At 34.1% G+C, this 14,242-nt stretch overlaps 1 protein-coding gene across 1 annotated transcript; it reads left to right on the top strand.

Moving 5' to 3' along the window:
* Positions 1 to 3,076: 3,076 nt before the first annotated feature.
* LOC104903929 (beta-galactosidase 13) lies at positions 3,077 to 11,920 on the top strand. Its single transcript, XM_010692071.3, has 19 exons — positions 3,077 to 3,339; positions 3,529 to 3,624; positions 3,717 to 3,829; positions 4,396 to 4,462; positions 4,550 to 4,642; positions 4,753 to 4,899; positions 5,581 to 5,675; positions 6,262 to 6,367; positions 8,104 to 8,188; positions 8,308 to 8,426; positions 8,700 to 8,861; positions 8,981 to 9,156; positions 9,349 to 9,458; positions 9,556 to 9,665; positions 9,911 to 10,018; positions 10,270 to 10,374; positions 10,495 to 10,640; positions 10,737 to 11,082; positions 11,544 to 11,920. Exons 1-19 carry the CDS (start codon positions 3,163 to 3,165, stop codon positions 11,670 to 11,672), a joined length of 2,490 nt encoding a protein of 829 aa, XP_010690373.1. The 5' UTR covers positions 3,077 to 3,162; the 3' UTR covers positions 11,673 to 11,920.
* The last annotated feature ends 2,322 nt before the right edge of the window (positions 11,921 to 14,242 follow it).

The following is a 14,242-nucleotide window of genomic DNA, read 5'->3' on the forward strand; positions in this document are numbered from 1 at the left end:
TTTCGTGACGGATCATTGAATATTGTCATTTTTGTGCAATTACTCCCTTAACAATACAATTTGTCAAAAACTAACTTCTAAATAGATAATGCCCACCAAAATTCACCATGGCACATGGTGATCTGATGGATGGTGGCCAGATGGTGGCCAGTTGGTGGCCTTGCAATGCAACGGTGGTGTAAGATGATGTGGATGTGATTCCACATTTTAATGAAGTTTTCAAAATCTCAAAAATCTTGAAAGAAAGATTGGTTCTTGTCTTCTTGATGGTTTCTTGGTTGAATATTTGATGAACACATTCGAACAAACTCGAACAAAAGGATAGAGCTACTTGATCGAACACTCTTGAACTATCAAATAGGGTTTTGATTCAATTAAGTCACTCCTGGTCTAATTAATCAAGCACTAACTTCAAAACACTCCTGAAATGATGTTAATGGTTTGTAAGCAATTAACTCACATACAAGCATAAAACTCACGAAATAAAATTTGTCTATATTATGAATGAAACGAACACAACCTATATCTATATATATAGGAAAGAAAAACAAACTCCTACTATGCTTAGGACAAGTCCCTAAGTCATACTCCTAATACAACTTGAAATATAAAACATAAAGCAATAAAGATATAAAGAGTCCTTATAGAACTCAACTAGGCATGCTTACACACGCCAACTAGCATTCCTAACAGGTCTATGAATGTCTTCTAAACACATGTTCCTTCACTCCTCATGTCCACTCGAATCTGCCCAAGTAACATAAGTGAGAAATTCTCGTTTAGAAGCAAACAAGTTGAACCTCATAGTATCCAACACCAAGATAATTGGTTCCTCTTGTTCAAACGCCTTTGAATCCACATCATAAGACAACAAGAGAGAAGGGATGAGCAAGGTTGCAAGGGGGAGCAGAAACGGTTGCATGGTTGAGTGACAGTAGTGATGTGAATTGTGATTTTATCTGAGCCTCTGCTGAAATTAAAGAACGAAAAAATTTCAATCAGTTTTTTTTCTGAAAAAATGGTTGGTCACATATTCTATCCTAATATTAATTATATTAGTCGTTAAACACACAAGTCATAAGCCAATTTAAAACCAAGTCAATCAATTTTTAAAAGAGGCAAATTTACTTGTTTACCTCTGTTAAACTACCATTGGGCTACTTGATGTGTATATGGATGATATTAATAATGATAGTATATGCTGTTAAAGTAAGTAGCGTTCCTTTGATCAAATCGACGCTAGCTCATTCTTTTTAACTGTTCTCCTAGCATGTATGGTGAATTACAGATTTTATATAGTTATTTATTTTTTGTGCAGATTTGGTAGAGTTAGAAGCAAATTGATCCAACAAAAATATAAGGGAAATTTCATATGATACCACTGTAATTTGGACTTTTCCATTTGGTACCCAAAATATTTTTGGATTCTATATGGTGTCATTGTAGTTTAGACTTATTCTCTACCATAGCAATCCGTTAAATAAAACATTAGTTTTGGGTTGAATAAAGTTAGTAATTTGTCTCGTCTACGTGCCTTGTGCATCGAGAATAATTCAACTAAGGTTTGGAAGTCATTTTGGCTCTTATGGGTCAAGATTGAAGTTGAAATTAGAGAAAATGACTATACCACATTTTATGTCTCAGGAAATGCCTACTTATTTTCTTTACCAAATTGGACCTTAAATTTAATTGTTAAGGACAAAAATGACTCCCAAAATCTTAATTACGCAAAATTAGACAAATCCACAACCCTATTTAAACCCCATATTAATGTTTTTTTTAACATAATATTACGGTAGAGAATAAGTCCAAACTACAGTGGTACCATATAGAATCCAAAAAAAAATAGCTACCAAATGGAAAAGCCCAATGTACGGTGGTACCAAGTGGAATTTCCCAAAATATAATATAGTACAATTTATAAAAAAATAAATTTCATAATTTGGGAAATATTCATACAAAATAATATTTTAGACTAGGGGTACTCGTGCTAATAAAGTTGAGCAGCTCTTGAATTGCGAGCAATTCAAACTCGACTTAATCACAACTTGGTTAATACTCAATTCGAGTTGGCTCGACTCGAAGTTGAACTCAACTCAATATATTAACTCGAATTCATAAGCTTGTAAGCTGCTTAATAAATTCTACTGATCAATAAATTCTTAATCATGATATACATCACAATATTTCAAATGTCAACTATTTTTAGGATAAAATGTATATTAAGCTAAATATTTGTAAGTTACTTGAAATGATATTAACATTAAAAAATATAAGGTAATAGATTAATAAAAATAAAGGAAAAACTTATTGCGAATAATTTAGGAGAGCTAATCAATACATATATTTGCTCACGAGCAACTCGAGCTCGACTCAGAACCTTAATGAGTCGAATCGAGCTAAAGAGTTTCAAATTCTATAGAAATAGCTATGATCGGTACTTTCATATCTCACGAGTTGAGTAGACCATAGATCAGCTCGTGACTAACTCGTTCGATAAGCACCTCTATTTCAGACTAAAAGAATCAACTTCAAAAAAAAAAAGGAATTATATATATAGGATCTCTTGTAGCAACATCAAATAAGAAATATAGCCCATAAAAATTGGAATATATAATATCTAAAAAACCTAGGCCTTGGAGGGAAGGGAGGTAAGCGTTTTTTAGAGATTTACTTACATTAGAAAGTGCAAATATCTCAAAATTGGAGCTTTATATCTACAAATTGATTGACCAAACGGCACATACGATCATCAATGAAAGAATATGAGTTATAAAAGGCTTCTAAAAGAAATTGCCACATGTGTATAAGCATATAATTTACAGTTTTCCCTCTTAAACAGCTAACCAAACACTTTTGAGAGAATAAAGAGGACTCAATAGAGCTAAACCAGGTAATAATCAATCATATGTCCTATGTTAGGAATTAACCATCCATTTCTTTGCTTTTTTTGGGGTTATTTTTCTAAGGCTATTCCCATTTTCATAGCAATCATTGGTTTGTGTGTGTATATATATATACATACACCCCTTGGGTTGTAGTAAAACAAAATTTCTTTTTTGCTCAAGCCCAGGGGTATCCTCTTCCTGTCGAGGGAAGAGTGACCACTCACAATTATTGCCAAAATTTCATCCTCCATCCCCTTTTTTCTAAGGAAAAAATATGGAGGAATATCATAGATATATGCTTATATTAGCCCTTGTTTTCTTCATCCCCGTGCAATGTAAGGAAGTGAAAAGATTCAGTGATGTTACCTACGATTCGCGGTCCTTGGTGATTAATGGCAATAGAGAGCTCCTCTACTCCGGTTCAGTCCATTACCCTCGTGTTCCCGTCGAGGTACAAAAGAAAACTCATACACCTTGAGTAGGTTAACCCTGACATTCAATATATATAATATTTATACAGGCCTATGACGAGTTACAGACTATTCTATCCTTTTACATAAAATGTTATCTAATATATATGTTGTTAAATTCGTATGCTAATTCATGAAAAACATGCATGATCGGATTCTTGGTGAAACAGGAATGGGAGAATATACTGGACAAGTGCAAAGAAGGAGGCCTTAATGTGATCCAAACCTACGTGTTTTGGAACGTGCATGAACCTGTTAAGGGCCAGGTAAACACAATTTGGTTTCAGATATTAATTCATTTGAATAACATACGTCAAACCAATTAATAAGCAATGTTTCAAACTCCTCGCTATTGCAGTATAATTTCACTGGTCAGAACGATATTGTTAGATTCATCAAACTTATTGGTGAGAAAGGCATGTGGGTGACCCTTAGGGTCGGACCATTCGTTCAAGCTGAATGGAACAATGGGTAATGAAAATACAACACCTTATATCTCTATATATTCTACCATAAGTTCTTCGTTGCTATTATACCATAACATGCATGACAATGTTACCTTCCACATCTTTTAGAATGAGGAAAATTCTCTTTTAATGGAATTATGGGAACAATTCTTAGGAAGAATTCTTGTATTACTTTATCTATTGTTCCTAACTACTCCCTCCGTCCCATAATATAGTGCTTGTTTCTTTTTTATACGGTCTTCAAGGTGTAATTTTGACCTTTAATATCTTCAATTCCGTATTAATAAAAAAATATAAAAATTTGATATTATGAAACTACACATCGAGACGAAGCTAACAAGATCCTACGAAAATATGTTTTTTTATATATACAAATGAGAATATTCGATCAAAGATTTTAAAGTTTGACCCACCAAAAATGAAGTAAGCATTATATTATGGGACGGAGGGAGTATTTATGTTTTCAACATGTATGGCCTATTATCAACTCCCCACCCTAAAAAAATCCTTGAAGATCATTAACAAAAATTAGCAAAATTGAAATAATTAATGATTATAGCCATGTTGCAGAGGATACCCATTTTGGCTAAGAAAGGAGCTTAACATTGCATACCGAACAGATAATTCAGTGTTTAAGGTAAATATAATGATCTCAATTACAATACATTACTCCAAAGAAATTTTCGATATCGAATTTTGGGGTGCTTACAAATATGATATCTAGGCACATATGGAGAGATGGGTCACCAAGATCATAAGCTTAATGAAGGAAAACGAGTTATTTTCCTCACAAGGAGGTCCTATTATCCTATCTCAGGTGAACAAATTAAACATCTAGCTATAATTAGCTAGATAACAATTTAATGATCATATATGAATATTATTAGTTGAAGAATTAGCACTTGTAACAGTTTATTCCTTGATTAGGTGGAGAATGAGTATGATACTATTAGAGAGGCCTATAGATTCGGTGCTGCGGAGAGATATATCCGCTGGGCTGCAGATATGGCTGTTGGACAGAAAACTGGTGTGCCATGGCTCATGTGCAAGCAAAAAGATGCCCCTGGCGAAGTGGTAATTTTGTTTTTTTCTTTAAATATGTTCTTGTTATACCCTTTTGGGAAAGTAACCATTATATGGAATGAGAAAATATAGTTAAAGTGTAATCACCAACTTAGGCTTTGTCCTTCCTATCTCATGTTAATTGATTACTTATTTAGAAGAAAAAAAAAACATGAGTAGATAGAAGTACAAGTTTAGTTTAGGGCGAATAAGCTAATGATAAGCTAAGACTTATATAGTTTGATTAATGGTTTACAATAGCTCATGATTTATATAGCGACCGTCTAGTCAGTATAAAACGACCAAATGCGACCACCATCATAGCTGACATTCTCTCACTATTATCAGATCAATCGAGACAATAGAAGTTATTTTTATCCAAAAAAGTTATAGATAGATTTCTTTTCATTAAATTACTGGAAAAAAGTAGCCATCTTTATATAACGTAAGAAAAAAAAATGAAATCCGAATTATAATTGAGAAATTTTATGTTTGTGATAAAACCATTTAAATCATGATGTTGCTAAAACCGAGGAAGAATGTTGTTAGGAAGATGCTAGTTAAATTGAACGGAAAAAATACTATTGGAGCTTTTTTTTTTTCCTTAAAACTTAAAGTTTGTAATTGATTAAGGTGATAATAAAGAGTGTTCGGTTGATTCAATTTTGCTCATTTTTCCCCTTCTTGGTACAGATCAATGCTTGCAATGGTAGACATTGTGGAGATACCTTTTCAGGTCCAAATGCACCTAACAAGCCTTCTTTATGGACTGAAAACTGGACTGCACAGTAAGTAGTTCTTACTACTAATAAAACTAATTAAGATATTCTCCTGTTTTTTTACCCTTGTTTTTCCATAGTTTTTAGTAGACATATTGGACTATAAAATCATTTATGTGTGTATTAGTAATAGAAGACCTTAAAATCTGATGCTTTAAAGATATACTTCAAATAGGTATTGGGTTATTTGACCCTATTCAAAGATTAATTTTTTAAAAGAAAAATGAAATCTTAAACTATAAATCTAAAATCTTGACCATTTGCACCCACTAATAAAATAAACAAAAAAATAATAATTTGCACCTACTGATGTATTACTCTGATTCTACACTGGTATTGTATTTCCGAACTTGATATACATTTTTTTTCCATTCCTATTCAAATATATTAAGGAAAACTCAATATTTAAAAAATACAAATATAATAATGTGGACACTTAAAGCATGATTAAAATTTGGTTGAGATGGTAATCGTGTCATGTATAATAGCAAGAGCTTACGGGTTCAAATCTGGTTTCAAGCTAATTTTACTTTACAGAGATGACACATGACGTGTATACATTTTTCACATTTTGTTTGTTTATGTAACTATTCAGATTTAGAGTTTTCGGAGATGTACCTTCTCAAAGGGCAGCGGAGGATACCGCCTTTGGTGTGGCACGTTGGTTCTCAAAGAATGGAAGTCATACGAACTATTACATGGTATATAATTAACTAAGTACTCCCTCTGTTTTTTTTTTTCATTCCTACTTTTCTGTGCGCGTCTTCCAATATACGTTTTAAAACTTAAATATCTTCCATTATATATTACTCCCTCCGTCCCATAATATAAGTCCTGTTTCCTTATAAGGTGTCCCAAATTATAAGTCCTATTTCTATTTTCAATTAATAATTATGCCCAAAATACCCTCATGAAAGTAATTTTATTCTCAAAATGCCCTCATAATTTCAGCTTCCAATGTACTATAATTAATGACAAATTGGAATCTTCTACCCTATTAAACTCCTCTACACATTAAACCATGCAACATTAATGTTCAGTTTTTATTTTTTGTTACAAAGATATAATAATGTAAGTGTTTCCCAATAAAAATAAATAGTTTTATCCAAAATAAAACAAGATTCCACTTTACCTTAATTCCCGCGTAAAAATAGAATGAGGACTTATATTATGGGACGGAGGGAGTAGTAAAAATTATAACGATTGAATATTAATAAAGTACTAATTGAGATGAATCAAACAAGACCCCACATGATTATGTTTTTTCTTATAAATTGAGAACATTTGAGAAGATTCTCTCTATGCATGAATAGTGTCAAGATTCTAAGTGAGAAAGATAAAAAAAAAACAGAAGGAGTAATGAGCAAAAAGGCAAATACAGTATTTTCTTCGTTTCATATGTATCTTCCTAACTAGTTGACCTTTTCGAAAACCATTTAACTAGCGGCGAAGCCAGACTTGGTTGTGGAGGGAGAGAGTTTAACAACGAAGTCTAAACATAATTGTAAAGGGGGTCAGTTTACCAATAAAACAAGATTCAACCATTGATTACCATTGGTTTTCTTCAAAACTATGTTGAGGCCTGCAGGGTCCATGGCCCTATTAGGCCGCAACATAGCCACGCCACTGATTTTAACCCACATACCCTAGTATTTTTCAATAAAAGACAGTATATCTCTATTATATAAGTGAAGGGGGAGGCATGGTGTCCTCTTTTGAAAATATAAAAATGCCCTTAAAAAAAAGAAAATATTAGGAAAGAAAGAAGATAGAAGCTATTTTCATATTAAACAAGCTAAGATTAAAACAAATAATTACCTAATTTAGACACAAGTAAAAAAATTGAATTTGATTGAAAAGCTTTACACAAAAAAGTTTCAAGATCATTGATAAAATGAGAATCTTCAATTCTAAAATGGTTACCAAATATTGATAATAATAACATTACATTTTCACCGCATATTATTTTACAGAATATCAAACTTATGCACTCATAAAATATTGCTTATTGCCTACTATTTACAATTTCTATCATATAAGGAATGGTAAGGGAGTGATAATTAGTTCTAATTAAAACATTAGCAATCTACCCCTTAAACATATTAAGTTCACTATAATTTTGTTTTAAAGAACACAGTAGTTCAAAATCTACGATTTTACATGTAAAAACATGTCAATTCAAAAACAACATTTTTTATTTCACATTATGTTGCGCATAAAATTGTGATTAAGCATAAGAAAATGATATCATCTTTTTAAATTCCTACGCGTGCCCAAAATAAATGCTAAAATCTATGCATGCACGCATCGCGTGTCAAAAATGCTAGTATTATCTAAAAGGAAGATAATTTTGAGATAGAGGGAGTACAATATTAGAAAATTCGAACATTCTTTTTTCTTTATACTACCATCTAATATGAATTGTCGGTTGACGCAGTATTATGGTGGTACAAACTATGAAAGAACCGCTGCAGCCTTCAGTACCACTCGCTACTATGACGAAGCTCCACTTGATGAATATGGTAAAATAACCCTCATAAATCCTCTCCTGGAGCTAAATAATACTACAAACTATTAAACCATAATATGCACACACAAAAACAAAGATGAAAATTGATCATGAATCATTATGCTTGATTAGGTTTGAAAAGGGAGCCTAAATGGGGACATTTGAGAGATTTGCACCGCTCTTTAGCTCTAAGCAAGAAGGCTATTCTTGCAGGCAGATATGGTGTCGAAAAATTCGGTCCAGATTTGGAGGTAATACATGACATTCTTGGTAATGTATTTGTGTAATGCTGTTGACTGTTGTTAGAACTAACAAACTTCTCATTTCAACAAATCTAAGGTATTGCAACTCCTAGATTTTCATTATCATTTATTACTAGCTAGTTTCACTACAGCATGAGTAGAAATGAGAATTTGTAAACTATGAAACAGATCATTAGGATAATTGTAGTAAACTATGTACTGTATACCGTAGTTATTGGCTAACTAACTAGCTTAATTGCTCTTGAAATATGCAAACATCAGGCACGTTACTACACAAAAGGAAAGCTTTGTGCAGCTTTTCTATGGAACAACAAAACTCATTCATCAGGAACTGTGAAATTCAGAGGAATAGAGCATACTCTCCCACCCAAATCCATCAGCATCTTGCCAGATTGCAGGACTGTCGTCTTTAATACAGATTATGTAAGTTCTTTATTGAACCTTTTGAACATTTAGTATTACACTAAACATAATCAATCATGTATACTTTAATGATAACACTAATGCAAACTCTTGGCTTTTTAAATTAACTTGATCAACAGATTGTAAGTCAACATAGTGCAAGAGAATTTGTTAGGTCTGAAAAGGCTCACAAGGGTCTGAAATGGGAGAAGACTCATGAGCACATACCAACTAAGTTTGATCGCTACGCAAGGGATCCACAGGAGCAGTTTCATTTTGGTGAAGACAAAAGTGACTATCTATGGTACACTACTAGGTAATGTTATAGATCAAACATCCTACTATATTTAGTTGTAGCGAATTCTTGTATTAGATAGTCAGATCAGGTGATTATTTGCTAGAAAGTTTGTTATTCAGAATACGTATAAAGATTAGGAGACTGATCAAATATGTTTAGTCAGATCGTTTGATAAGAGACCAGTTGATTTACAAATTTTTGTATTTCCAGGATAGAATTGGACAATGTCGACTTGCCTTTAAGAAAATCATTTCAACCAGTCTTATGGGAAAAGCATCTGGGGCACGCCGTACATGCCTTTGTTAATGGAGAATTTGTAGGTAAGATTTCTTAAACTTTCTTGCAGATAATGTTTCTTCCTTGATTAAGAAAAAGAACACTCTTTGGTGACAATGTCTAGCATCTTCCTATTTTAAGGAACCAAACATGGAATCCACAGAGATCCAGGTTTCACTTTCCAGGCACCCGTAAGATTGAAGGAAGGTGTCAACAACATAACAATCTTGAGCACTGTGGTTGGAATGCCGGTATGAACAAGCCTTTTATATGAGATTTTATTTCGATCAAAAGAAAACAGTTTTGATGAGTAAGTTTATCATGTCGAAATCATTTCAGTTTGGTAAAGATCAAGTAAGAATTAGTATATAGATTATAGCATAATCATGCTAGTTATCTATTTGCACTACTACATAGTAAAACACTAGTATATCAAACTAATGTTAGCAAAATGAAGAAGAAACTAATGAGAATAATTTACTGCATTGATATAAAGGATAGCGGAAGCAATATGGAGAAAAGATGGACAGGGCTCAAAAATCTGGGACTCCTAAGTTTGGGTACCGGAAATCTTGATCTGTCATTCAATGGGTGGCATCACAAGGTACAAACATCATCTGATGGTCTTCATTATCTCCTCCGTTCCATATTAGTTGCAATAATCTAATTAATTCATATAGATGTCAAAGACTCAAAGTACTACATTAGAGACGGTGAAGGTCAAGTATTGCAACTAATATAAAACAGACGAAGTATAATCTTAGTGGATACATCAGAACAAATGATGCATAAAACCTAGTTGTAAATTGATGAATGAAAAATTAAGGGCCTGAAAACTGTACTGATTAAATGCAGATTGGTATGGAAGGAGAGAAACTTCAATACTTCACCGAGGAAGGAGCAAAGAAGGCGAAATGGACTCCAGCAGAAGGAGCAGGGGAACTCCTCACTTGGTATAAGGTAATACTTCAATTACACCCCAATTGTTGGAAATTAGAGTATGACTAATTACATTTTGGTTTAGTAAGTTTCACTTAAGTACACTATTACCACTTAAGCTAATTGGCATCTGTGTTTCAGGCGTACTTTGATGCACCAGAGGGAGATGAACCCCTAGCTATAAGGATGGAAAACATGACGAAAGGAATGGTTTGGGTGAACGGAAAAAGCATAGGGCGATACTGGTCTAGCTTCCTTAGTGTAAAGAAGGAGCCTTCTCAGAAAGAGTAAGTAAAAACGATCACTAGTTGCAACTACGAATAAACAAAAGTACTCCCTCCGTTCTGAAATATACTTACTGTACTCGAATACATTTTGAAAAGGTATCACATTCCAAGAGCATTCCTTAAGGCCAAGGACAACTTGTTGGTGATCTTCGATGAGTCAGGTGGGAACATAGACACCGTTCAGATTGAAACAGTAAACCGCGACATCATATGCAGCTACGTAGGGGAAGACATGCCTCCCAGCGTGATGTCATGGAAGAGGGATGAAGGGGAATTCTTAGCTGCAATTGATGACTTAAGACCCAAGGCATCGCTCGAGTGTCCTAAAAATAAGGTCATTAGTCGTGTTGAGTTTGCTAGCTTTGGTAATCCTAACGGTGTTTGTGGTTACTTCCTCCTTGGAAACTGCTCCTCTCCGCTAACCCAAAACATTGTTGAACAGGTAATAACCAAATTTTATGTTCAAATACTTTGGAGACTATATTTTCATATGATATATCATATTGTGATATAGTTTGAAACATGAGTTTGGGGGTAATTTTCGTAACATCACATGATATAGAGTCCACTTCTCTCTTATTTCACGTATAGAATATTTATGATTTTTCTATTTGAATACTCCCTTTTATATTTTGGTGTTGTACAACCAAATTTTATTATTTCTGACAATTCTTTTGGACTTGTTATATGTCACATCTATTTTTCCATTATATATATCTAGTAAATACTAGTATTTTGTAATGTCATATCGCATGACTTATTTTACTAACATAGAGATAGATTTCTCAACCATTTATCTTTAACATAATCCAATAAGTGTTCAAACTATTTTGTGACGGGTGATGTGAATATACCAATGTATGCAACGGTAATAAATCCTAACTCTTGTCTTATTTTGAGCAGCATTGTTTGGGAAAAGAAAGATGCACAATTCCAGTTGATAGGAAACTCTTGGATAAAGACAACAAGAAGTGTGCAGGAGTATCATCAAAAACCTTGGCTGTGCAAGTGAGATGCAGCCTCAAGGACTAGAAGAGCTTCTTTTTATTTTGTTGTTATCATTTTTTTGAGAAAAACAATGATGGGGAACCAAGACAATTAAGTAGCTAAAACAGGATTTATTTTGATGGGGGTATATAAAATTTGTTTAGTTTAACAAGAGTGGTCACTCACTCCATGGCTGGAGCTGTGAAAAGAAAAAGTCAAAATCAATTAAATGAAAATTTAGACTATATATGGGTCTTATGTTCAATTTTTATGTTATTTATATAATATTAATAAACGCTTTTCTACCCCTACCCTCGTAATTGATTCATAGGAAAGAAAGTTTGTAGATTAAACGATGAATAGGAATTGAGGATTGATAATAGTAAAATCAAATAATTATTATCATTTGTCAATTCCTTATTCGTGTTGATTTGTCTTGTCTTATACTCATTCTCAACTCTAATACCTGCTACTCATATTTTCAATATAATCCTTATTTATATCTAAAAGCTAATTGATACATGGGAATGAATGTTTTAAAGGTTGGATAGGATTAATGGTAATACAAATAAAATACTTGTAATTTGCCAATCCCTTGTTTGATTGGTGTTGGGAATATTTCTTTTTTACTTTCATTATTGCCAATCTGGTCATTCTATTTATCATCTTAATGCTCAATTGTAAAACCTACCCCTATCTGAATAAAGACCCCTTCTACCTCCAATCTCAATGGTGTTTGGTTTAACATGAGATAGATATCCTAGGAAGTTGTTTCCATATATGATCATAGTTTGCACTTTCAAAAATATATTTTTTATTAATCATGAGAGCAAGAATTTCCACTTGATTACGACGCTTGATATTTTAAGGTGAGAATATCGAGAGTCTTGAGGTATTCTCGCACAGAGTCTTTGTGGCAAGACTCAACTATAATTAAGTAAAATTTTGGACAGTCTTGGGTTGAGTTTTGATATTCAAGACTCTTGCATGCAAAGGGTATCTTTTTGGTCAGTAAAAGAATGTCATGTGTCTTTCTTTTTTTTTTAGAGTGAATCTGAAAGGAGTATGAGGAATAAAGTATAAAATTGAAATGAGTCTAAAGTGAATCTGTAGAACTAATAAATATTGAAAAGCTAATGTGACACAGTCTAAAATTTGAAATTGAGTCTAAGTAATAAACACACCCTTAGGCAGTTAATTCCTCTATATGAAGTAGAGAAAGTATACTCCCATATCTGGTATGGGAAAACTTTTCCCATACCAGATACTTGATATGATTAGCTGAACTTCTAAACCTCGCCCCCACAATTACTTAAAATCGCCCACAAAACAATTAAAATTACATTGGTAACCTTTTCACCTCAAATTTCAGATCCAACACCACCACCCTCACCTCCTGCCATCCCCCACAGCAACCTTTCTCTCTCCTTCGCCGACCTCCTCTCACTTTCGTCGGCCTTTCTCTCTCCTTCGCCGGCCTTCTTCACCTTCGTCAACCTTTCTTTCTCCTTCACGGCCTTTCTTTCTCCGTCGCGGCCTTTCTCTCACCTTCGCCGGCCTTCTCTCTCCTTCGACCTTTCTTTCTCCTGCCGGCACCTTTCTCTCACCACCATCGCCAACCATGGCCCAGTAAATCTCGAATTTTTTTTTAACCATGGGGGCGAACGTCTCGCCTGGACGTTCGCCCCATGGCCCGAACGTCGGGCCTGGACGTTCGGGCCATGGGTGAAACGTCCAGGCGAGACGATCGCCCATGGCTCGAACGTCCAGGCCTGACGTTCGGGCCATGGGGCGATCGTCTCGGCGAGACGTTTGCCCCATGGTTCAAAAAAAATTTCGACGCTAGGTTGGTGGCGGGTGGCAGAAGGACGGAGGTGATGGGTACTCAGAAGATCATCTGCGGCATGTTTACAAGAAGGTAAACTCGGTTCATCTGCGGCTCATTGTACCATTTTTCTTGGTCGATTGTGTGGTGGGTACTCAGAAGATCAGATGTTGCTTGTAGAAAATAACTCCAGTTTGCATACGCAGAAGATCAGATGGAGGTGGCAGAAGGACGGAGGTGATGGCGGGTAGTGGGAGGTGGTGGGGGAGGTGATGGCGGGTGGTAAAAAAAAAAAAAGGGTAAAACAGTCCAATAAAATAGTCTCAGGGCGATTTTAAGTAATTGTGGGGCGATGTTTAACAATGCCCATGATTAGATGTAGTTCAGATATGATTTAATAGCTAACTGATATGATAAGATATTGTTAGGATATGATATAAGATTTCAACTAACAAGCCCCCCAAAAAAATTAAGAAAAACAAAAAATTTATAACTACTTTTGTCATCAAAATTACATAAATGTCATGGTATCGGCACATATCCGGTATGAGAATATCATTGCTCATATGAAGTACTCCCTCTGTTTTTTTTTATCATTCTCACTTTCCTGTGCGCGTCTTCCAATGCACGTTTTAAAACTTAAATATCTTTCATTATATATTAGTAAAAATTATGACGATTGAATATTAATAAAGTACTAATTGAGACGAATCAAACAAGATCCCACATGACTATGTTTTTTCTTATAAATTGAGAGTATTTGAGAAGATTCTCTCTAAACATGAATAGT

This window comes from Beta vulgaris, chromosome 9, assembly GCF_026745355.1.
Source record: "Beta vulgaris subsp. vulgaris cultivar EL10 chromosome 9, EL10.2, whole genome shotgun sequence".
NCBI lineage: Eukaryota > Viridiplantae > Streptophyta > Magnoliopsida > Caryophyllales > Amaranthaceae > Beta > Beta vulgaris.

What these genes read in the sequence shown, in the direction of transcription:
- LOC104903929 (XM_010692071.3), top strand. Translation starts at nt 3,163, where the DNA reads ATGGAGGAATATCATAGATATATGCTTATATTAGCCCTTGTTTTCTTC. An exon ending in ACCCTCGTGTTCCCGTCGAG is followed by an intron (nt 3,340 to 3,528) that starts GTACAAAAGAAA and finishes TTGGTGAAACAG; the next exon opens with GAATGGGAGAATATACTGGA. An exon ending in TGTTAATGGAGAATTTGTAG is followed by an intron (nt 9,459 to 9,555) that starts GTAAGATTTCTT and finishes TCCTATTTTAAG; the next exon opens with GAACCAAACATGGAATCCAC.